At 29.6% G+C, this 23,902-nt stretch overlaps 5 protein-coding genes across 5 annotated transcripts; 3 read left to right on the plus strand and 2 right to left on the minus strand.

Moving 5' to 3' along the window:
- Nucleotides 1-899: 899 nt before the first annotated feature.
- OCT59_008326 (uncharacterized protein) lies at nt 900-4,651 on the plus strand (the record flags this gene model as incomplete). The annotated part of the gene is made up of 8 exons (XM_025332368.2): nt 900-1,876; nt 1,976-2,059; nt 2,135-2,247; nt 2,332-2,468; nt 2,550-2,729; nt 2,800-3,207; nt 3,293-3,640; nt 3,720-4,651. The coding sequence occupies 8 exons, from the start codon at nt 900-902 to the stop codon at nt 4,533-4,535; spliced, it is 3,063 nt and encodes a 1,020-aa protein (XP_025172856.1). The 3' UTR covers nt 4,536-4,651.
- Nucleotides 4,652-9,372: 4,721 nt separating this feature from the next.
- Nucleotides 9,373-13,597, plus strand: OCT59_008327 (uncharacterized protein; the record flags this gene model as incomplete). Its single annotated transcript, XM_025319808.2, has 21 exons — nt 9,373-9,504; nt 9,570-9,648; nt 9,730-9,818; nt 9,897-10,056; nt 10,134-10,217; nt 10,307-10,371; nt 10,448-10,752; nt 10,822-10,902; nt 10,973-11,064; nt 11,147-11,259; nt 11,340-11,484; nt 11,553-11,643; nt 11,717-11,882; nt 11,966-12,049; nt 12,162-12,391; nt 12,475-12,547; nt 12,636-12,813; nt 12,892-13,004; nt 13,078-13,196; nt 13,272-13,376; nt 13,456-13,597. 21 exons carry the CDS (start codon nt 9,373-9,375, stop codon nt 13,595-13,597), a joined length of 2,646 nt encoding a protein of 881 aa, XP_025172855.1.
- Nucleotides 13,598-13,747: 150 nt separating this feature from the next.
- Nucleotides 13,748-15,165, minus strand: OCT59_008328 (uncharacterized protein; the record flags this gene model as incomplete). The annotated part of the gene is made up of 3 exons (XM_066142373.1): nt 13,748-13,937; nt 14,089-14,289; nt 15,116-15,165. 3 exons carry the CDS (start codon nt 15,163-15,165, stop codon nt 13,748-13,750), a joined length of 441 nt encoding a protein of 146 aa, XP_065999261.1.
- Nucleotides 15,166-15,515: 350 nt separating this feature from the next.
- On the plus strand, nt 15,516-17,682 carry OCT59_008329 (uncharacterized protein; the record flags this gene model as incomplete). The annotated part of the gene is made up of 7 exons (XM_025319805.2): nt 15,516-15,551; nt 15,720-15,771; nt 15,857-16,134; nt 16,198-16,778; nt 16,838-17,256; nt 17,320-17,462; nt 17,527-17,682. The coding sequence occupies 7 exons, from the start codon at nt 15,516-15,518 to the stop codon at nt 17,680-17,682; spliced, it is 1,665 nt and encodes a 554-aa protein (XP_025172852.2).
- Nucleotides 17,683-21,321: 3,639 nt separating this feature from the next.
- On the minus strand, nt 21,322-21,959 carry OCT59_008330 (uncharacterized protein; the record flags this gene model as incomplete). Its single annotated transcript, XM_066142374.1, has 2 exons — nt 21,322-21,784; nt 21,931-21,959. 2 exons carry the CDS (start codon nt 21,957-21,959, stop codon nt 21,322-21,324), a joined length of 492 nt encoding a protein of 163 aa, XP_065999262.1.
- Nucleotides 21,960-23,902: the final 1,943 nt, after the last annotated feature.

Genomic DNA, 23,902 nt, shown 5'->3' on the forward strand with positions numbered 1-23,902 from the left:
GTCAATGTATGATTCTACCTCGAAAGTCTTGTCCCCTGTTTCAAAAAATAAAGTATATTTATTGTATTACCAACTGGAAAATATAAAAAAAAATGAGTGGTGTTTGAAGAAATTAGGTATTATCAACAATCAAGCAAGTTAATGTACGATTTGCAGGGTAATACATTAAATTATTACCAAATGCATATATTAATTTGTTATTATGTAACTCAATCAAAAACATTTTACCAATTAATACATTATGTGTAATATTTTGTCGAAATATTAGAAATATATTAGTTGATTTCAAACTTGAAAGAGTAAAAAAACTTTTTTTTTTTTTCCACTTCAATCAAAAATTATTTTTTTCTTTATTCCAAAAAAAATTGCGCAGGCCGTTTTTTTAGCGCCAAAAAAAAAAAAATTTATAACGAAAAATTTTTTTTTTTTAAAAGATAAATTTTTTATTTTTCAAAAAAAAAAAAAGTTTTGATAATAAATATTTTATTTGAGGCATTCGCATTCAAAGTTTTTTTTTTAAAAAAAAAGATCCTTTATTTTTTTCTTTTGATCCTTTAAAGAACGCATTTATTATTATCATAATATATTTACATATTTTTTTTTTTATTGGTGCGTCGGTGGCGTTTCCAGAGATAATTGAAAAACTTTTTTGTGTGCCCCTTTTACTTTCTTTTCTGTTAAGACTGTGTCTTACGTTTTTTATGTTATCGAACAATTGAATTTTCTCATTGAATACAAACGAACTTTCCTAAAAAAAAAAAATTATACGTTCTTCGTATATTTTAATCTTTTATATATTTAGATATTTAGAAACGACTTGGTCGGTCCAATGTTCTGTATAGATTTATAATATATATATATACATATATACATATACATATAATACATATTTTTTAAAAATGTTTTCAGGTAGAAAACAATTAAAACAGTTAAATACTACTAATAAAAGAAATAACTCTATAATAAGAAGTCCAATAATTTCTCCAATACCTCCAAGTGATAATGTGGCAAAACTTAACACTAGTTTTGAGGATATAGTTCATTCTCCTCCTCCTCCTCCTTATGATGCTAAGTTACAATCAACAACAATAAGGAAATTTCCTTCTTCTTCTTCAACTCCTGAATCTGATCCTGCGACAAAAATTACGAGAACAACAACTACAACTACCGTTACTACTGTTACAAAAACTACAATATCTGCAAAGAATTCACCAGGTCAAGGTCCTCTTTATTTAGATTTTGGTGATTTTAGTCTATCTCCAATTGAACCTAATAATAATAATAACAACAATAATAATATTATTAATAATATTAATGGTGATGACGCAACTCCATCACAAAAGATAACTGGTCCTTTAGTAACTTTTGATAATAATATAAGTGTTAATGATCCTTCATCTATTACAATTGTATCTTCAAAAACTTCTACTGATCCTGTAAAAGTTCAACAAGTCGAAGAAATTCCTCCTGCTTCAATAATTTCTCCTAATCCTCCTAATCCAACAAATTCGACGACGAAGATGACAAAATCAACTACTACTACTACTACTACTAATGATTCACAACGTATTTATCCTTCATTAAGACCAAAATTAAAAGGTTATCAAAAAGTTCCACATCCTCAAAATTCTGATCCTAATTCTAGAAAACAAAATCATTATCTTAAACGTATTGAATCGGCTCCAGTTATGCCAAATTTATCTGATGTATTTGATGATCCATTAATATCTACAAAGTCTTTGTCTAATTTAAATAATTCGGATACAAAAAATACTGTTACATTGGATAAATCAAGTAGTGAAACTCCTAAACAATATCTTGAAAGAATGCAAAATACTTTATCAAAATCAAAACTTGCGACAATGTTAGCAAAAAAGTACGTTTTAATTGATTTTTATTATTATTTTTTTAAGAAATTTTAAAATTTTAATTCAAACTAAATATTATTCAAATTAAATATCATTTTTAATAATAGATCGGATTCTTTTCATAAAGCTGTTCTTAAAGAATATATGAATGCTTTTGATTTTGAAAAAGATCCAATCGATATAGCATTACGGTAAGTTATAATATATATATGTGTGTGCACGTGATGTAATATATAATATTAAATTTTTAACTTCATTTTTTTTAGGAAATTTTTAATGGAATGTCATCTTCCAAAAGAAACGCAACAAATTGATCGTGTTATGGAAGCTTTTGCTAAAAGATATCATGATTCTAATCCTGATTTATTTTCTACTTCAGGTAACATAAAATTTCTATGTTGAATTTGTTAATATTTAAAAGTATTAAAGTATTAACAATTTAAACATTTTTTTTTATGTGCAGATACTCCATACGTTCTCGCATTTTCATTACTAATGCTTCATACTGATGCGTTCAATAAGAATGTTAAACGAAAAATGTCAAAGGAGGATTTTGTAAAAAATACACGCATTGATGGCGTACCTCCTGAAATTTTAGAGGTGATTTTTTTTTAAAGGGACGAAAATGATTTTCCTTAATAATTTTTTGCTAAATATGAAATAATTCTTTTTTTTTGACAGATTCTTTTTGATAATATAACTTTTACGCAATTCATATACGCTGATGATGACGTTGACGTAAATGGTCAAACTATACTTGAGTCACAAACAGATCATAAGCAGTCAAGGATATTTAATTCTTCTAAAGAAAAGCGAAAATCATTACGAACGAAAAATGACCCTTACACGGTTATTAATACCGTAAGCAGTCTTTTTTTATATGTATATTTATCAAAAAAAAAAATCATTTTAAAATTTTTTTTTTTTTTAGAAAATTCCAACCGAATTTAAACCAGCTATCAGACATTTGGTTCCAGTAGAAAATCCTTATTCTTACATGGGAACTCTTCCGTCATTGGATATAGTAAATTTGCACCGGGCATTTGCTAGTGCACATACCATCAAGGTTACAGGTGTTCAAACTAGGCGTAACGGTGAAACTTTTAATCCCACAAATACTTCAATGCAACCTTTAGATGAAGAGGATGGAACATTTATACTTAAAATCACTAAAGGTGGTAAATTGGCTAGGAAAGTGGACATGGTTGAAGGTAAAAAGAAGGGTGGACTTGTAAGAGGTTGGAAACAATATGGTGTAATATTAAGTGGAAGTCAGTTAATGTTTTTTAAAGATGAGGCTTGGTTTAATTCTCAAATGGCGGAAATATACGGTCCTGAGGTATATTAATCATTTAACTCTTTAATTCTTTTTACCAAAATTAACAATCAAAGTTAAATAATTTTCCTTGTATATTTATTATTAGAAATCGAAAAAGCCTCCAACATTAAGACCCGATGTTATTCTGATGACTGCGGAATCAGTTGCTATATATGATAAGACATACAATAAACATCCATATGTTTTTCGACTTGTGTGCCCTAAAGGTCATCAATATCTTTTTCAAGCGGAAAATGAAGATGAAATGAACGATTGGATTACAAAAATTAACTATGCTGCAACTTTTAAGAGTATCGGTTTGAAAATGAGACATATTAATGTTCAATCAAGAAAAGAAAAAAAAAGTCCACGAAATTTCTTTTTTAATAATAAAATTGGTCTTAAAGATGATTGTAATCCAAATGATGCAAATGGAAGAGCAAACGTATTAAGGGTACGTATTTTTTCTTTAAAAATAAATTAATATTTCAAGTAAAAATAATATATAATATTTTTTTTTTATAATTATGTAGGCTAAACTTGATGAGCTTCAACATAAGATAACGGCGTTAACATCACAACTTCAAGCAGATGTTCGTTTCAGGAATAATTTATTCCTTATGATACCTTATAAGAATACAACACGAGACCGTATCATACAACTTGCCGTATTAGTAGCCCAAAGGCTTAAACAAACTTGCCTTGATCTTAGTCGGCTGGTTTGTTATCATGAAATCTTGGAAAAAGATTTATGTGGCACTGTTATGGATGATGGTAATTATTGGCAAAACAGAAAAACCATGTATAGGCTCGGTGAGAGCTCTATGGAACCTGAACCATTTGGTAAAGATATATTAGAAGCAACTTTGAAAGTTATGGAGAAAACTGATCCTATGGCTGATAATAACAATAATAATAATAACAATAATAATAAAAAAGAGAAACATTCTACCATGACCTTAGTACCTATGTCATCAAATTCATCATTATCCACAATGACCACAAGTTCAACGGTCACGGATTCCAGTCATACAACACCTCCGAGATCACCAGATAATGAAAGAACCTTCAGCATTTTATCGGGAGGTGAATTGGAATTCAAATCTTTTGAAGAAGATAGTTTGTTTAAAGAATTTAAAGATGATTCATCTAGTATTATCAGTCTCGAATTCGAGGATGCTCAAGAAAATTTTGATGAATTTGATATTGAAGCATATGAAGAAGAATATGAGAAATTACGAGCTAGTGGTATATTAAATTATGAACATACCGAAATTTATTATGATAATGATGATGATGACGATGACGATGATGTATTTGTAGATGCTGAAGACTGGTATTCAGAGTAAAAAAAAGTAGAAAAAAAGTAGTTTTATATATTGTATTTAAGATGTATTTAAGTTGTATTTTTTTTCAAAAAAAAAAAAGAAAAAGTATTTTAGGTGTAATTTTAGTTGTTTTTCTTAAAAAAAAAAAAAGTATTTAACGAAAAAGAAAAAAAAAATCATTCAAAAATGTAATTTATTTATTTATTTTTTTTTTCATTTATTTATTTATTCATATTTTTTATCATACTTTTTAATTTTTTCAACTTTATTTGGACATTTTTCTTTAATGATGTATTTTTAGTTAGATTCTTTTTTTTTTTTTTCTTATCTGTTATTGTTATCATTTATATTTTTTATTATTATTCTCTCCACTCAATTCTCAAACCCATTCATTTCTTTATATATCATTTTCATTATCCTTTCATTAATATCTTCTTTTTTTTTATTATTATTATTATTATCTCAAGTATAATTTTTACATACAGAATCTTTGTACCATTTAATTAATTTTTTTTTTCCAACATTCCCCCCTTCTTTGTTTCTTTCAAAGTCTCTTTTTTTCATCATATTTTTATTATTGTACAATTTCACATTTTCATGTCATTTATTTAAAAAAATCAAAAAAGAAAAAAAAGAAAAATTTTTTGAAAAGAACATTAATGACTTTTGACTCTTGAATATTTGTTTTTTTTCATTGTCTTTTAAATTACAGTAGAATTTTTAATTATGAATTATTTACATCATGGGCTACTGTAACTCGATATAACAAATGATTTACCTTAAAACTAGACGAAAAAGATTAATGTTTACAATTTATACTAATTAACGATATGGGGAACAACTACCTGATGATACAGAAGACGCGTTAGTAAATGAAGTAGTAGAATTAAATCTAAAGAAAAAAATATCATTCGGACTAAATTAGTGGACATATAACAAATGATTATGAGTAAATAATTAGTCAAAAAAAGGATAGAAATTGAAAATTCAGAAAAACTAATGGAAATAGACAACGAACCTAAACACCAATATAAAGTTGGATCGTATCATATATGTATATATATATTTTTTTTAAACGTATAAATAGATCACTTTTATTTTGTATTCTTGAATTATATCCGTAATCAGTCCAATAATTTTTCATATCTTTTTCGCGACGAGTACATTCTAGGCTTTCTCCTTATCATCCTATTGTAATAACGTTTTAAATTAATAAATATGTAAACCTAAAAGGAATTTATTCGCAATATATAAATGATATATACTCACGAAATTTTTCTGTATTTTTCTTTTTTTATTTTCGATTTTCCTTTTCTGGTTCTTTGCTTGGTTCTTCGTATACGTTTTTTAAAATTTCCGGACTTTTCCATAGTTCGTTCACGTGTTTTGAATCAGCCTATTGAAATAATTGAATATTAGTATCATGTTGATATAATAAAAAAAAGTATTAGTTCAATATGATCAGTGAGTGAAGAGGAAATTTATTGACTTAAGGAAGATACATAACCGAATTCTCATTCAGATTTAGTTGACCTTTACAATAAATTTCACTTTCCAACTCATAATCACATGACTAAAATGGTTTCCTGCTTGGCTGCTTAAATCCGATTGAAAAACCTCACTAAGGCGCAGTCAGTGAGGGAGGAATAAACAGGACATCAGGTAATGAGAAGTACTTCAATTTTCAGACAAAAAAGGGCTTCCTTATTTTTACTGTTTATCCAATTCAAAAACCAACCTCACTAAGGCGCAGTCAGCAAGGGAGGAATAAACAGGACATCAGGTAATGAGAAGTACTTCAATTTTCAGACAAAAAAGGGCTTCCTTATTTTTACTGTTTATCCAATTCAAAAACCTCACTAAGGCGCAGTCAGCAAGGGAGGAATAAACAGGACATAAGGACATTTGAGAAAGTAACCCATACCATTCAAGTAGAGCTTAGATCCGGATTATCCGTTGATATTCACTGAATATGTCCGTTCAAAGATTATAAATCCGGATATCCGGATATCAATTCTAAATATTAATCCGGATGGTAAAATCCGGATATTCATAGGATATTCATTGAGTTATTTTTAAATTTTATTCGTATCCTGATTATGGCCACCAGATTCTAAAAAGCTGAATTATTGTTGTTATTTCGTCATCTATATTTTGACATTTATCAAAATCTAGGTAATTCTCAATATTACTATCTACTGTACTTCTATTATATTACAGTAGACATCCTGTTTCTTTAAGCTAGTATTTTTTTTTTTTGAAATAACTCTAGACTACTTATTCAGATGGGAACGTTAATTAAACTAATCTCTCCAAAAAAATACATATGGGATTAATATTAAGTAATATTCCATTGTTAAAATTTTATTACATCATGTTTACATTATATTTACATCATATTTACATTATATCCTAAGATATCCGGATTATATTCAGTGAATATCCTATTTTCTTAAGCAAAATCCGGATATCCTATCTAAAAGTGAACGGATATATCCGTAATCCTAGGATATTCACTGAATAACCCATTAGGATCATTCACCGGATCTAAGCTCTACATTCAAGAAAAATGGTTTCCTGCTCGGCTGCTTAAATCCGATTGAAAAACCTCACTAAGGCGCAGTCAGAGAGGGAGGTAAAAAGCAGGACGTCAGGTAATGAGAAGTACTAGCTCATACGATCCAAATTTAAAAACCTCACTAAGGCGTAGTCAGAGAGGAAGGAAAAAGAACGCAACATCCAGGAACAAGAAAGTAACCATACCATTATTAGCCAGAGTTTATGGAAGCAAAGTACACTCACTTTTTTATTTTTTAATAAGTTTCTTGCTTTTTTAGACTTCTTCGAGTCAACATTGTTTATTAACATGTTAGTTAATAAAAATGTCCAGTGCCCTTTGGTGGGTTGATGAAATTTTACATTATTGATGGCCCAGCTGTCGTAGTCGATTAATGACCATTTATCTACGTCTTGTACATTAAAGTAAATTTTATACTTTTCGTCCATATTAAAGTCAGAAAATTTCAGTCTTTAAACGAATGAATGTATTTATCAAAAATATGTGGATAAAAAAAGAATTATTATTAAAACAACACTATTAGAACCCAAATAAAAGTTTAATAAATCTACGTAAAGTTGTTGATATAAAGTTTCTGATATGGACGAGAGATTTATAGGAAATTTGTTGTGGGAAAAGATATTTTTTTTACCGATATTTATGATATTTATATGAATTTTATTGTGGGAATTCTTATATTTACTCAAAAGAAACCAGTTATTTTTTTTGTAATGTGGAATGACCAAATAGTTTAAAAAATTTTCCACGCCACTTTTGAAAAATTATGTAATTGCTTGCTCCAATGTATTAGGAATAATTAATCATCGGATCAAAAAAAATTTTTTATATGGAAACAACTGATTAAATCACTTTTATTACTATATATAAGGAGAAAATTTTACGCGATATTAAAGAATAAGGACATTTATTAAATCTGCCTAATGAAAATGCGTACTGATTAAACTACTTTTGCTTATCAAATTTGTTTATCATTGGTGGAACTACAGTATTAGTGTTATGATAATCGTAAAAACTGATAATCATAGTTTTGACGAAAAAAACTACATCGCGTCAATAAAATTAATCCCGGATGTCATTATCATATATACGTCACGCATGTTAAATAACGAAATTAAACTCAACCCTGCTTTTTTCTTTTTTCTATCAATAAAGTATCAATCTAATATACATTAATCAGAATTTGTTAATAAAAAAAATGGTGCGATACAGAGCACAACAGTCAACAGTATTCTTAAGGGTCATCCGATTAAAAAAAGTAATTTAAATATAATATAATTAAAAATAAGAGCATTATTGGCTTAATGACAAGATATAAGTTTCAACATCTTGAATTATGTGACCTGTAACAGTTCTTGTATATTTTTGCAAAAAAAAAAAAATAAGTAAAACATTAGGAGAAAACAAAAATATTTATTATAATATTATTTTTTAAGTTGGTTTACTTTAGTATATACAATTTTTTTTTTTATAATATTATTCATTATTTCCAATTCTTCATTTTTATGTGAAATTTCATATTTTTGATTAAAAAAAGATAAGAAAAAGTTTTCGTCTTCCACTTTAATTAAAAATTTTTGGAAAAATTGTTCAATAAAGCTTTTCATTATAACAAATTTCACTTTTAAAAATTACTAAAAATTATTGGCAAAATTTTCAAATTTTCTTTATATATTTTTTTTTTTTTAAAAAAAAATGCCAGTATTTTGATCAATAATTAACCCTTGTTTTTTCAATTCACGATTATAATTTTTTAAAAAAATTGAATTTATGGTAAAATTGCAGCCAAATTTGACCTGCAATTGCTTAATGTTTAAAAGGATAATTGGAAGACTTTTGAATTTTAAGTTACTATGATAGTATATCCGTTATTAAAATATCGAAAAACTGATGTTCAATATAAATGAGGGATATTAATTGCTACCACCTTTTTAAATATTTTAAATATTTATTTTAATTTCTCTTCTGATTAACCAATCATTATGATTATGAAGGAAATTATATTTCAAATCATAAGCAGAACATCTGATATACTGTATGCGCTGTAAATGTTTCACATATTGATAAAAAACAATATATACTAATTTGTATATTACATTGTTTTTTAATATCATATCATAGTAAAACCAATTCTTCGACTAGTGACGCTAAATTGATCATAGATTTCTATTACTAATTTGAACAGTGTAACGTTGACCATAATCATCGACTTAAAATTTCAATGATCAACGATCAGCCAGATTTTTTTTTTTAATCGCATTCTTATTTTTGTATAACTGCATCATGTCATCTTCAAAAATATATTTAGAATTTACTAGTATAGGATGTAATAAATTACCACAAATAGCATCATGGGGATATGATGGTTTATTAGCTTTTGGAGCAAACAATTATGTTGCTTTATATTATCCAGAGGTAAAAATTAAGAGTAATTTTTAATTTATGATAATAAATCATAATTTTGAATAAAAATTTTTTAGGACCCAGAATCTAAGGGTATTATTGCAACATTATCGGGACATAAAGATAAAGTTAATTGTGTAGAATTTATAAATAGAGGTAATAATTATCTACGTCTTTATATGATGGGTAGTATATATTGATAAAATTGACATTAATCTTTTTCATTTTCTTTAAAAGGAGATGAAATAAATCAAACGAATATTGCAATAATTTCTGGATCAGCTGATAAAACTGCTAGAATATGGAAAAAGAATAAATCTAACAAAGTAATTCATTTTTACATTGTATATTACAATTATCAAATTTAATTGTTTTGTAAAAAAAAAAAATAATTTTTTGTTTAGTGGGTTAATTCCGCAATATTAGAATCACATAATGGATCAATTAATACGTTAGGAGTTGTCAGATCAAGAAATATTATCGTGGAAAAAGATTTATTCGCTACAGGATCTTCTGATGGTGTCATCAAGATTTGGGAAAGATGTGAACTAGATGATACCAAAGGTATCGTGTTTTTTGTTGGGTTTAATACGAATGAAATTTTTTATTTATTTATTTATTTATTTTTACTTTTTTTTTAGATTCAGTTGAATGTATTCAAACAATTAATCTTGGATCAAAATATCCGATAGATTTAGCAATTTCTCATTTACCAGAATCTAAAGGTAATGTTTTATTTAGACTAAACTTTAAGGGAAATTTGTGATTTTTGACAGCTAAAATATTTATAGTGGTGGAACCTCTTCTTTTGTAGTTCCAATATTAGCTTGTGGAAGTACGGATAAAAGGTTATTATTATTTGTACAAAATAATGGCCAAGTAAGAATATTAAGCAAGTTTTTTCTTAGGACTATAACATTTTTTACTTATTAATTAGATGAATTGAAAATTGTAGTTCATTGAGTCACTATCGTTACAAGGACATGAAAATTGGATTAGATCTTTATCATTTGCAACTTATACAACGCCAATATCACCACAAAACTTATCATCAAATGACATTAAAAATGAATATAAATTACAAGAAGGTGATTTATTATTAGCAAGTGGATCACAAGATAAATATATTAGAATTTGGAAAATTAGCCTTGTTAAGAATGATCAAGAAGAAATTGATAAAGAGAAAGGAAATGAGAATGGAAATGAAAAGAAATCCTTGATTAAAGATTTACTGGCTAACGTTTTGGATGATGGAACATTGTAAGTACGTTGAACTCTTAACATTTGTTTAATAGTAGTAATAGTAAAAAATTTTTTTTTTTGATTTAGCTCTGGAAATAAAGTGCAATTAAGTACGAAAGCTCATATTATTGATGTCGAAGTAGCTAAAGATGGAGAATCATGTGTCAAGTAGGTAATAAATTTGATTGCAAAAATCTTTTTTTATGTTATAATATTTAAAATTGCTTTTTTTTTGTAGTAAGCGATATAGTATTATGTTTGAAGCGTTGCTTATGGGGCATGATGATTGGATTTATAGTGTATGTTGGCAACCACCATGTTTAATTAAAGGTTTGGAATATTTTTTTTTTTTTTAAAAAAATTCTTTATCGAAGATGTTGAAAAATTTTATTATTAATTCGATCTTTTTTAGATTCTGAAGGAAATTTAAAGTATCATCAGCCAATGACCATACTTACTTCATCATCAGATAAATCCATGATGATATGGAAACCTGAACCTGATACGGGCGTTTGGGTTAATTTGGTATATAAAATATACAAATTTTGTGAATTAAATTTTACATATTTGAAAAAACATTAACCTTTTTTTTTTATTTGATGAAGACAAGAGTTGGTGAAATTGGCGGATATACACTTGGATTTCTTGGAGGATTATTTAATAAGAAGGGAAATTATATTATTAGTCATGGACATACCGGAGCTTTTCACTTGTGGAAAAATATTAGTCAAGATGACAACGATAGTGAAGGTAAGATTAAAGTTGTAATTTGCAGATTTTTTTTTTTATTTTAATATATAATAAAACTTCTTTCTTAGATTGGCAGCCGCAAGTCTCAATAAGCGGGCATTTTAATTCCGTCAAGGATATTTCTTGGGACAGAGGCTTTAATTATCTTACATCAGTGAGGTAAAGTCTCTTAATATATACTTGTAAAATACCGATTTGTTTTTTCTAATTTAAAAACCTTGATCTTTTAAAGTCTTGATCAAACAGCTAGAATATTTGCTCCATGGTGTCGAAATATTGACAATGATAAATTAGCAGTGACTTGGCATGAAATCTCAAGACCACAAATCCATGGTTACGATATAAATTGTTTTAGTTTTGTTAATAAATGGAGATATGTTAGTGGATCTGATGAAAAAGTATGTCTAAATATATGTATTTGAATTAATTTTAATTTTATATATTATGAAATCAACTAAATATATCGTAAATATTTTATTAGGTGTTAAGAGTTTTTGATGCACCAAAAACATTTGTTCAATCTTTGTCAAAATTATTGAATAATCCAGGAATTCTGGAAGAATTGGTAAGTTGAATTTATAATTTTTTTACAAGATCATTACTCGGGTAAATTTACTTGGTCACGTGATATTAGTACTCATAAGATCTTTTTCAATTTGGAATAATTAATTAATTAGGAATCAAGACCATTAGGAGCAAATTTACCAGCATTAGGATTATCAAATAAAGCAGTATTTCAAGCAGATATAAAAAATTTTGAAGAAGCTGCTCAAGAAGAAGAATTTTTAAGTAGACAATCTTATTCTCATTCGAGCGCTACACCTAATAGTTTACTACAGACTTTAGATAAACCACCTTTTGAAGAACATTTATTACAACATACTCTTTGGCCTGAAATTGACAAATTGTAAGTAAAAATTTTTATTCCTGAAGATCAGTGCTCGTAGTTGCTTAATTGAGGATTTTAATTACTGAATATTTATATTAAAGGTACGGACATGGATTTGAATTAATTAGTGTTGGAGCTAGTAATGATGGAAAATACATTGCAAGCGCATGTAAGGTTTAGTATCACGTTTTAAAGTTCTTGAAATTTGTTCCCTGCTTTTTTTTTGTATTTTAAATATTTTTTTTTTTATAAATTAATTTAGGCAACAATAGCAGAACATGCAGTAATTCGATTATATGATACATCAACTTGGAAAGAATTGCCAAATCCATTACAATCACACACATTAACAGTAACACAAATCAAATTTTCACATAATGATAAATATTTATTATCAGTATCTAGAGATAGAATTTGGTCGATATTTGAAAAATGTGAAGGTATATATTTTATTATTTAATAAATTATTTTCAATATAATTTTGAGATATATACTATATATAAGTATTTTTTATATAGGTACGATACCTTATAAATTTATTACAAAAAACAAAGCACATTCTCGTATTATTTGGGATTGTTCTTGGAGTCATGATGATAAATTATTTGCAACTGGATCTAGGGATAAGACAGTATGTTAATTTTAAAAACCTTTTACAAAATTTTCTAAAATTACAACTATATTTAACATATTTATGTTTGTAGGTAAAAATTTGGACGCAAATTAAATCTCAGGAACAAACCCAATGGGATTGTAAATCTACTATAAAGTTTCAAGAAGCTGTTACAGCAATTGACTTTGCTCCTATATTTATTAATCAAAGGTAAAAATTCCTTTTTATAAAATAGTTTTAATAGTAGTTAAATCTTAAAGAAAAAAAAATTTTTTTCTTTTTTAGATATTTATTAGCTATTGGATTAGAAAATGGGAAAATATTTATTTATCAATCTGAAGATGAGAATCAAATAGAAAAATGGAATGAATTTATTGAAGTTGATAAAAAGTAAGTAAAATAAAATAAAATAATAATAATATATTTTAAAATTTTGGTCGTTATTAAAATATTTTTTTTTTTCTTTTAGCGAATGTCACGTTTCAAGTGTTAATAAATTAATGTGGAGAAATAAGAATATTCAAAAATTTATGAATAATGAAAATGTTAAATTACAATTGGCTAGTTGTGGAAATGATTACTGTGTTAGATTATTAAATCTTGTGATATAATAAATAATACTTGACTTTTTTATTTTCCAGATTCATTTCAGTATTATTTCAAAAAAATACAAAAAAAAAACATACAATTTAAAAAAAATATATATTATATACATATCTTTATTTCTTTGCTATCTTTGGCGTATTTACATTAGCATAAAATTAATCAGTTAAATAAATTTTGACCCGTTGAATTGCTATACCCTCATTCCTGTTTGCTTCAGCATATCTCCTCTCCATCTCATCTCTTATGATCGGTGAAGTTAGGATGAACCTTTCGCTCATTATGTTGGATAAAGCTGAAGTTCCACTCGAATGAGATAATGGAAAATCTTGAATCGTAGAAATGGTTCTATGATATCAATATTCTTCTCACAATCGGGAAATAGACATGTATTCGGCATGATAAGTAGAAGCTTTTTTAAATACATATCCGGTGAAAGGTATGGCTACAGTTGAGCATAGTGATCGCTTTAGGAGGAAGCGTTAAATTTCATTATTACATTTTGAACATTGGTCTATCTCTGGAAATTCCTTTATCTCCAATGATACCGTCCTCAAGATTTTTCAAGATATTATAAGCAAGGTTCCTACGATTAACAAGAGACGATTTGTAAGATTCTGGAGTTTTGCTTTTTTCTCTCGGCATCTTGACTGATTCTGATCTCGACATACTGGATCCTTTCTCTTGGAACAGAATAAAGCTGAAGGAGGAATAATAGTAAGCTTTTCTCATCTTGGAAAAGGGGATTAAAAAAAAAAGATACTGACCTGTTTTTATAGTGCAGGTAAATATCCAAGAAAAAGCGATTCCTGGATCTTTACTAGCAATTTCGCACTAAATTTCATGTTAGTCCCTCTTGCTAATCAGGCGATTAGTCATGCACATCATCAAAATCCCCATCATGCGAAATATGATTGCAGAAAAAAAATAACCATATCAAATATTGTCTTATAAATATGATAATAGCGTGATCAGAGACATGACGCACAAAAAATAAATGCAAATCGAGTCTTAGAAAGAAGATAATGTGAATATATATATGTAATCCACAGCCCTTATTCCTTCAGCAGGAATTTTTTCGACATCGTAATGTGCATTTCAAGTGATCGATCTCACATGACTATCCTTCTATCATATCGACTCGATTTTTATGCAATCTATTTTCGACAGCTTGCTTAATCAAACATCCAATCCAATGCTGTTGCTTATAGTCAAAGAGGCTTTAGAACGCTAAATAAACTTAGAATATTATTTTAGCTATGGAAAAAACTTACTAATCGTTTCTGATCTTAGTGCTGTGATGGAGATTACGAACTTTGAAGGTTCTAGGATTAATAGATGATAAAGAAACCGAGATAGTTGATGGAGATGACAGATTCGAGGCAGATGAAGAAGATGATGACGATGATGACGATGATGATTGAGATGAATTCGAGACGAACGGATGAGTTATTTAACCTGTAATGAAGAAGATGCATGGAATAAATTTCAAGCCCGGCATCGTAATATTGTGCTTAGAAACTCACCAGGCACCTTCCAAATATTTCCGAGTAGCAAAATGGATTATTTGACGCATTATCTAGATCTGATAATTTGGAGAAAACAATGCATTAACCGACCCTGTGAAAGGCTGGAATCTTCAAGAATATTTAGTGGATCGTATAGATTATTTTTTTTTTCACGCCTAGCATTCTCAAAGCAGTATCTATCCTACTCGATTCTTCGGCACTCTTTCATATCCAACAGAATATTATTTCGTTTAAGGTAAATATGCTATGAAATAGTAAAGTAATATATTAGGTTAAAACAGTTCTGGAATATCTCGCACCTGTCCGCCGCAGGACCTAACCTGTTCGCACGAACAGGCTTAGGACAAGGTGCAAATGCAGTTGCCCGCCGCAGGACTTAACCCATCGCCGCAGGAAAATGGGCTTAGGACAAGCTGCTAAAACTCGCACGAGTGTTCGTTTTCTAAAATATACTTATCTTGTCATCCTGATCGCCCATAAGTAAATTTAATAACTCCTTTTATACTTGGATGTAATAAATATTCTAGTTTATTAAAAAAACACGTCGATTGATAGTTGATAATGATCCGCGATTGTGATAAAAATAGTTTACTATTTTTAGCATGTGGTTGTTGGGCTATCATTGTCGATCTTCGTCGCGTTTAATCGCGTAGGTAGTTTATGTTCTCACTTCTCACGGTTGTTTTAAATAAATAAAAATCATAATTATAGTAAAGCAATCGAGCGATTCAATGAAAGGTTACATAGATCCTTATTTTTATACCACTCCTTCCGAACAATGGAACCTTAGCACTTTTATTACAACATATAATGGATCGAGTTTAGTTAAAGAGAAGATTCTATATTTTTATAAGGAAGGCTTACTAAATATATGTCAATCATCTGACTTTAGCTATGAGCAGAAAGAAACGGCGGAAAACTTAATTGATTCTTATAGAGCGGATAAGAAGGAATGTGCATACTTGTTTGATGTTCCCAAAAGTAAATCGGTTAAAACGGCTATTCTTCAGAACAGGGTAAGTATCTTGCATTATTTAAACGAAATTTTTTCATTGTTATTATAGCTAAATTATGTATAGTTTGAACTGCTAATCGAATCTGCAAAATCTGCGAACGCGACTCTTAATGCAACATTCATCGAAGCTGATGCATCTGTAAGTGAATACCAATCCTCAGATCAACAAGTGAGATCAACAAACTATGAGTCGAACCCTTTCAATACAGGATTCTCACAGAAACGTAAATACGCTTTTGATACCGAAGAGGAGGAAGATTCCGGGGAAGAGTATAACGCAGACAAAACAATCGTTGGCGGAAGAAATACCACTTGGGTGGTAGATGGAATTAACATTCGCCAAAAGCTTACAATATATCAGGAAGAAAAAAATCTTACAAAATCCAAACCAGAATATTACGATGTGATCTTTTTTAATAATAAAAATCAAGACGGATTTTTAGGTACATTGCCGGAAAGCACTATTATAAAGATGAATAAGGAAATTATGGAAGAAATAAAAGGTGCAGAAGAAGAAGACATTAGATCATTATTAAGTAAAATTATTGATCGCGACATCCACATAACGAAAGAAAATCTTAAAGAACAACAAAACCATAATGACTCTTTTGAAAAAGAGTTTGCACTATATTTTATTAATCACATGTGGGTCTATATTTTTCTTGAGAATCGGTAATCAGGTAACTAACTCATTGTTTATACAGGATCGAACTCATAGATAAAAATAATGTACTTCTGGAAGATTTATCCGAGGGAACATTCATTACAATGGTTTTGGCACCAATATTGAACAAAATTTTCATTAAAAATAAGAAAGATTGGTATGTCAAGTATGGGGAGACTTGTCTTAGGGCAAGTGCGGATGATCAAAATTCTCAAAAAAGGGATGAAGAGCGCCGATCCCCTGGAAGGAAAATCGATGCTATTGTTATAATTAAAGAAGAGAAAGAAGAATTTTCGGTCACAGAAATTAGTGGACCCCCAGCTCAGAAAGATTGGTCACATTTCACGGGGGATCGAATGAAAATAGTCAAGATGCTGAAGACGCTCATGAATAGATATGCAATGCTTTGTCCAAACTCGGACATCAGAATCGTGAAATTGTATGGAATGCAATTTTACTGTAAGTCAATAAATGGTTTATGTTATCATGTTATTGTCACATATTATTAACCCTAGTTTTCAGTATATCAGCTTATTGTCTATGAGTTTCAACTTAAATACTCCGAAATTTACACTGTACGCGAGGTATTAAAATTTCCTCTACCACGAACATGGAAAGACATGAAGAAAGCTCATGAAACTGTAATTGGTTTCTTGAATTATGAGGTTTGTATATATGGATTGCAGAGAAAATTAGAGTTTAAATATAAACTAATAATTTATAAATCAGCAATTATTATTCAGGAGTTCACAAAAAATAAAAGATTTTCTATGGATTGAAGGCGAAAATGATGAAACTTCTCAGTCTATGACAACTAGAATGGTTTATTCCCCTAAAGGTCCTAAACTTGCCAAGAAAGCGCGAGATATTTTTAATAAGTTATAATGTAATAAATAAATATATTAATAAATTTTTATATATTATTATAATACATATAATTGTCCTTATTTCAATAAGTAAATAATTAAGTAATTAAGGAATATCATTAAGGTATCCTTAACTGTTGATGCAAACTTTGGATCAAGTGGATAAAAATTATTCGCAATCTTTGTAACAAAAAATTGATGTAATAATAATAAAATGGGAATTATTCAATGTTATGTTGCGTAAAGACTGTTGCAGAGAAACGAACTACACTTCCGCTTTATTAATTCAGATGTAAAAAATAAATACAAGTGCGGGGCTTTATCCGTGATACATAACGAATTTTCAATACTAATATACACGAGCCCAATATCTCTATTTTTTCGAACGATACCCCTCTATCTTAGACCTCTTCCTATCGGGTTCTTCGTCCGAACATGCCCTATCCTTTATTAACCCAACGATCGCGCCCAAACCTTATTCACACTATTACGTAACGTTTGATATTCTTCGGAGCCGATTTATAGGGATAGTGGAAGCCATCATCGTCCCGTTTTTCGTTTTCTCCTGATTGTTTCGTACGAACTCTTGAATTGCTTGATATTTTGGACAAAATCTTCGAGGATACTACGCCAGACCTTGTCTTCTGTGATGCAAATAAGTCTCGATGATATATGTTGTTAGTATACTCTCTTAAATAAATTTGCGTGAATAAAATTCACGGAAAAATGCCAAGATAAAAAATTTCATGCCTTCGATTGCGTAATCGAAACCCGGAACTTTCATCACCAATTTTTTCGTGTTCAGGTATCATAGTCAATTCCTTGCTCATGAGGTCTCCGCAATATAAAGGGATGTATGGAATATAGTTGAAACGTATTCATTACGTATAGATTCCAATTTATATACAACCAAAGATCCATAATTCTTCATCCTGAACAAAATATTCTCCACGCAATGCTTAAAATGCTTGTTGATGTCTTGAATTTCATGGGTTTGGTAGTCTTGAGCCGTATTATATTTTTTAACTTCGTCCGCCAAGTTGAGTGTCTCATTTCCAAGTGTAGTAGCAGAAGTGGAGGTAGAGGCGGGAGTACTAGTTTCAGACAGTGCTTTTATATTGATATTAGGCTCAGATAAATAAAACGTGTCACGTTCTGGAGCGAGAAAAAATTTTTGTCTCTGCGCATTTTAGACTTGAGCAAAGATTTGTATAAACTGGGTATGGTTTTTTTCTCATTCTTTCATAAGATCATCGAGCTATGCAGTACTTCAACGGCTCTCTAGAATACCACGACGCATTCGACGCAATAGCTCTTCACCGATCAACATATCGCGAGTTAGAAATGAAGTATAATATTTTCTAGGATCTTCCTTTCTCTCCATTGCACCACGGTAAAATCGCGTATCACTCTCCAAGTCACTGCGGAAGCATTCGCCGGCCCATCTTTTTTTCTCGGCCTCAGTAATTATCAAAAATTTCTCGGATCGATACCATGATCAACGGCATATTGACATCATATTTGGGGAATCGGTCGACGAGATGATGCAGTCTAACTATTTCTAGAGGAATCATTTGAAAAATTAGAGACACGGGTTAAAGGAATAGGTGCTGTTGAAGCACTTCAGCTGAAACCAAAGGATTCGTTTGTGCCTCTGATGCAGCAGTCTGATCATCATCATCGGGAATTCCATATTTGGATTTTCGGTGAAGTGATCTATAATCGTTTGAATATGAAAATAAGTAAATTTAAATAGTATCTGCACTGTATGTTTTGATATAATGAATCTTGTCCACCCCTATTTATCAAATAAATTACCAATTCTTAAATCTTTCTGTGTCTGCTTACATAAAATTTTACGCGAAGATAGTATACTTGTCCCTTTGCTTTTTTCTTCACAGCATTATTTTTGGCCATAAAATCTTTATACAGACTTTTGAATTCTCTATTGGCTTTGATTACATCTACTTTAGCTTCACATGTATCTTTATAAAGATTAATAATATTCCCATTTGGGCAATCATTGTTCGGAGAAATTTCAATCGCATGTTTTTATTCCTCTTCCTTGGATTAGATTATTTCCTGAATCAATCCCTGTTCATTTTTTCGTTCATGGGAACTAGTGGGGCAGATTCTGGGAAACTGAAGATACCTCGGGAGCTGTTTCACGTAAAAGCTTTTTCTCCCTAATCCCTATTCCTCTGCCTAATCTCACCAACCCATTTATGTACCTCATCCAAGGAAGCATCAGTCTTCTTATCCTCCAATGACTTCTCTCCACTCATATCCGCCTTCTCACACTCAGCAACCGTATCCATCCTACCATTCTCTAACTCCTCAATTCTACTCCTGAGCTCTGCATTCTCAGCTTCATGCTTGGTTCTCTCTTCTGCAACTTGCTTTAAAATCTTTTGGCATTCTCTTGCTTAAGTAAGCCAATCTCGAATTCCATCTTTGAAAACACTTTTCATACATTATTATAAGCATTCAAATAAATAAACAAGTGGTTTTGGTCAAACAAAGATCCTAAGAAAAATTTTTATTAATACGCGCAAAAATAAATACAAAAGTTCAGGATGTAGCCCGTGATACATGACGTCTATCTAACGTACAAGGCGAGCGAAACCTATTCGTTAATATATTTTTTCATCCTGATTCTTTTACTATCTGATGAGTCATCAACTTCTATTTTATCCTTTAAAAAAACCTACGATTACCCTATGACCTCTTTCAACCCTTGACGCAGTTTTGTGTCGTCATCTAAATATCCTCAGTAAGGGTGATGTGATAGTCCGGCTTTCATGCAATAAATTGGTACCAGTCCGTGGCTAAAATAGATGAGAGTTAGTAATTTCTCCTAGTATTTAGCTCGTGCAAAAAATCTCACCTGTTGTAACGATCTCATAGAGGTAGTCGAAATCACTCTCGAAAGCTAATACCCAAGACTTCTTGATTCTGCTTTCCTTCGGTGTTGCAAATAAGTTCTTCGTTTAATGAATCTATTATCTTTTTGATCGTCTAATCAATTCGCCTGTTGCTTCATCATCAACGAGATTCTTTTTCTAACAATTTTCTTGACAATAAATATGACAATAAATATGACAGAAAGTAACACTGCCTCGATATTAGAACAACACAAGACCTCATTACTTGATTTCGCTGGACCTATGATTTCCATTTACGTTTAATCTCCGCCATACAGTATTGGAAGTCTTTGTCATCGTCGCCAATTTTTTCAGTCTCTAAATTCAGAAGTTGTATCTCTTCCTAGCTAGCAAGATAAAAGTATAACCTATTTTTGACTTACCTGAACAGTGGAATCTTTTATATGTCATTACTATCGATCCCATTATTGCACAACACCTCATCACTAAAGTCTTTCTGAATTTTGTATAAGCGTCTCAATTTACAATATCGTAACTGTTAAACATTTTATTTGTATTACATTAGAATTATGTTATATGATACATCACATTATTGTTTTGTTGTTTTGTTACATAGTATATTACATTGTTTTTTTCTCATTTTAAATAATCGTGGCATCAATACGTCAATAATAATAACTACATTAATTTGGTACAAAGGTAATAGCACTTAAGAGATATTAATTCTGATAAAATATTTTCTTGATAATTTTGTCGCTTTTTTTTAGAAAGGTTTATATATACTTCTTGACACCTAATTCCTGTATATATCCCTCAAGTTCCAACGAAGGACCTAATCTTAGCCCACATTCCCTAAGATCACTCTTGGTTAATTTCAAAAAAGTGCGTCCGGTGATATTTTTCTCCATGATTTTCGTAAAAAAGCTATCGTCAAGCTTCAGTTCACTTAAATTCTTATCATTTCTCAGAAACTCTACAAGTCTCTCTGTTCCAAACTCCTTAAAATTTTCAATTGAAATAGAAGGTTCTGAAGTAGTAGGTTCATTCAGAATGGTGGGAGGTTCAATTGTTGAAGTAATAGTTTCATCAATTTTATATAAAATTGGGTCTTTGGAACCTGCTTGCCTCGATGCCAGAAAGTTAATCGGTCGACCTTCGACATAAAATTCTCCATCTCGAACTTTGCTAAAGAAAGTTCCCGCATCGTTCTCATTTTCGAGATGGATATGACCGAAGCTAAAAAAAAAATTGATCATTAGTGTGATATTAGGCTACAGAATGATTATGACCAAAAATGGTCTATTAAGAAACTCCAACCAATGAAAAAAATGCTTACTCATTATCTTCCGATTTTAAAACGTGAAATTTTCCAATGTTACAACCTGTTGTCTTGCTTATGTTCCAGATGCATTCGGTTAAGTGTTTTTTGTTAATTCAAAACAGGTTCCCTCCGATAAAGACTGAGTGTTCGGGAGGGTAGAAAAACGTTATTGCTTTCTATAGCGAAGGAAGGTGCATAACAGATTCCTCTTCCAGAATCCGTAGACCTTCATCACCTACACTTCCTTAACCGTTTTATACTTACACATATTAAATCGCAATATGTGAGAACTTAATACTCAAATCAAAAACATTTTTACGATAAAAAAATTCGTTTTTTAAATGAGAAAATGTGTGGAATAACATATAAGAAAAGGAGATATTTATATTCGGGCGCGTCCCATCACGTGATTGTGGAAAGAAACTAAAAAAAAATTCAGTTGTCTAAGCCGTCACCTGGTCACGTGATATGCACAACGCGTTGTCTCCGCGACTTAGTTTTTTTCAAGGTGTCTGATCCCTATTCCTTATTCTTCACTCCTGTAAGCACACAGAGTTGCTATATTCCCACGTAGTGACGTCATCGATACTTCCTGTAATTTTTCCTTAATATTACAACGATGTAAATTACGATATTACAACATAGCAGAGACCCGGATTTATTCCGATATAAAATCGCAAATGTTTATCACGATAACGGAAAAAATTCCGATTTTATTCCAATAAAAAATTACCAATTATAATAAGAAACATTTGATAATTCTAGCCGGATTACATATTAATGCAGGCCAACTTAGGTTGCGCTGTGACACGACAATAATTTTAGCCAAAAACGGTGGAAATGATTAACAATTTACCAAATTCTATCACGATATAGTCAATAAATATGCAATAATGATCGTGTCGGAATAAAATTGTTAAAAATCATAAAAATTCCGTTTTATTCCATAATGCAGCAAAAATTCCGATTTATTCATTTATTATAAAAATGGAATTTTCTTGGGTCTCTGCAACATAGGTGTTAGTGGCATTTGTTCATTATTTTGAACTAAAGATAATTTCCTGTATCTGGATTTTGAGATATTCCATACAATACAAATGATGCATCTTTATCATCTATTAAAATACCTTTTAGTCTAAATATCAACAATAAAAGTGGATTTTAAATATATATATTAATTAAAAAAAATATTTAAATATTTAAAGAAATTTCACACTTCATTGATTAAAGAATCAATAGATTTTTGTAAATTATGTTAAAGCAACTTCTTTATTTGAATCTCTTGCATAATTTACATAATTTACATCCTGCCAATGCTTCACATCATCACATGTAATGGACCATCCTTCCATATTGCTGAATATGCTGTTATAAGGCCATTTTTACCTATCTCTTTAATTTCATTAAACTGATTGTATGAAGCAATATATTATGAATGAATTCACACTTTTCAATGTTACATAATTCAAATTATTTATACAGGGCAATATAAATATGACAATTTTTTTAATTAGATAGATTTATGATATTTTTTTTATTTAGGCTAAAAAATATCCAATATTGTATGGAATATCTCAAAATCCATATACAGGAGATTATATTTTAGTTCTTATATGGACAAGTGGAAATGAAAAATTGGTTCTTGCGTCCCGTTCCTGGTCTTTAGTTAATTAAAATTTTAACTGGATTTTTTTTTTATTCTAATGGATTAATACTAACATAAAAAAAGTATAATTTTTCTTATTAATTGCATTTTATTTGCGGTTATTTCCGCTCTCTTAGTTACCACGACTAACCATTTCTATAATAATAATTTTTTTTTATTTTTCAGTTTTACCGTAAAAACCGAAACTACCTTTTTAGTCTTTTTTATTAATTTTTTTTATCCCCTCTTTTAATATTATTGTTTCTTTCAGTTAACCAAAATTTTTTCTTATACTTTTTTTTTAGGGGGTTTTTTTTTAATCGGAATTTATCAAAATTTTTTAACCCCAAAAATATTGTTTATTCTTTTTTGTTTTGGGTCAAAACTA

This window comes from Rhizophagus irregularis, chromosome 16, assembly GCF_026210795.1.
Source record: "Rhizophagus irregularis chromosome 16, complete sequence".
In the NCBI taxonomy this organism is placed as follows: domain Eukaryota; kingdom Fungi; phylum Glomeromycota; class Glomeromycetes; order Glomerales; family Glomeraceae; genus Rhizophagus; species Rhizophagus irregularis.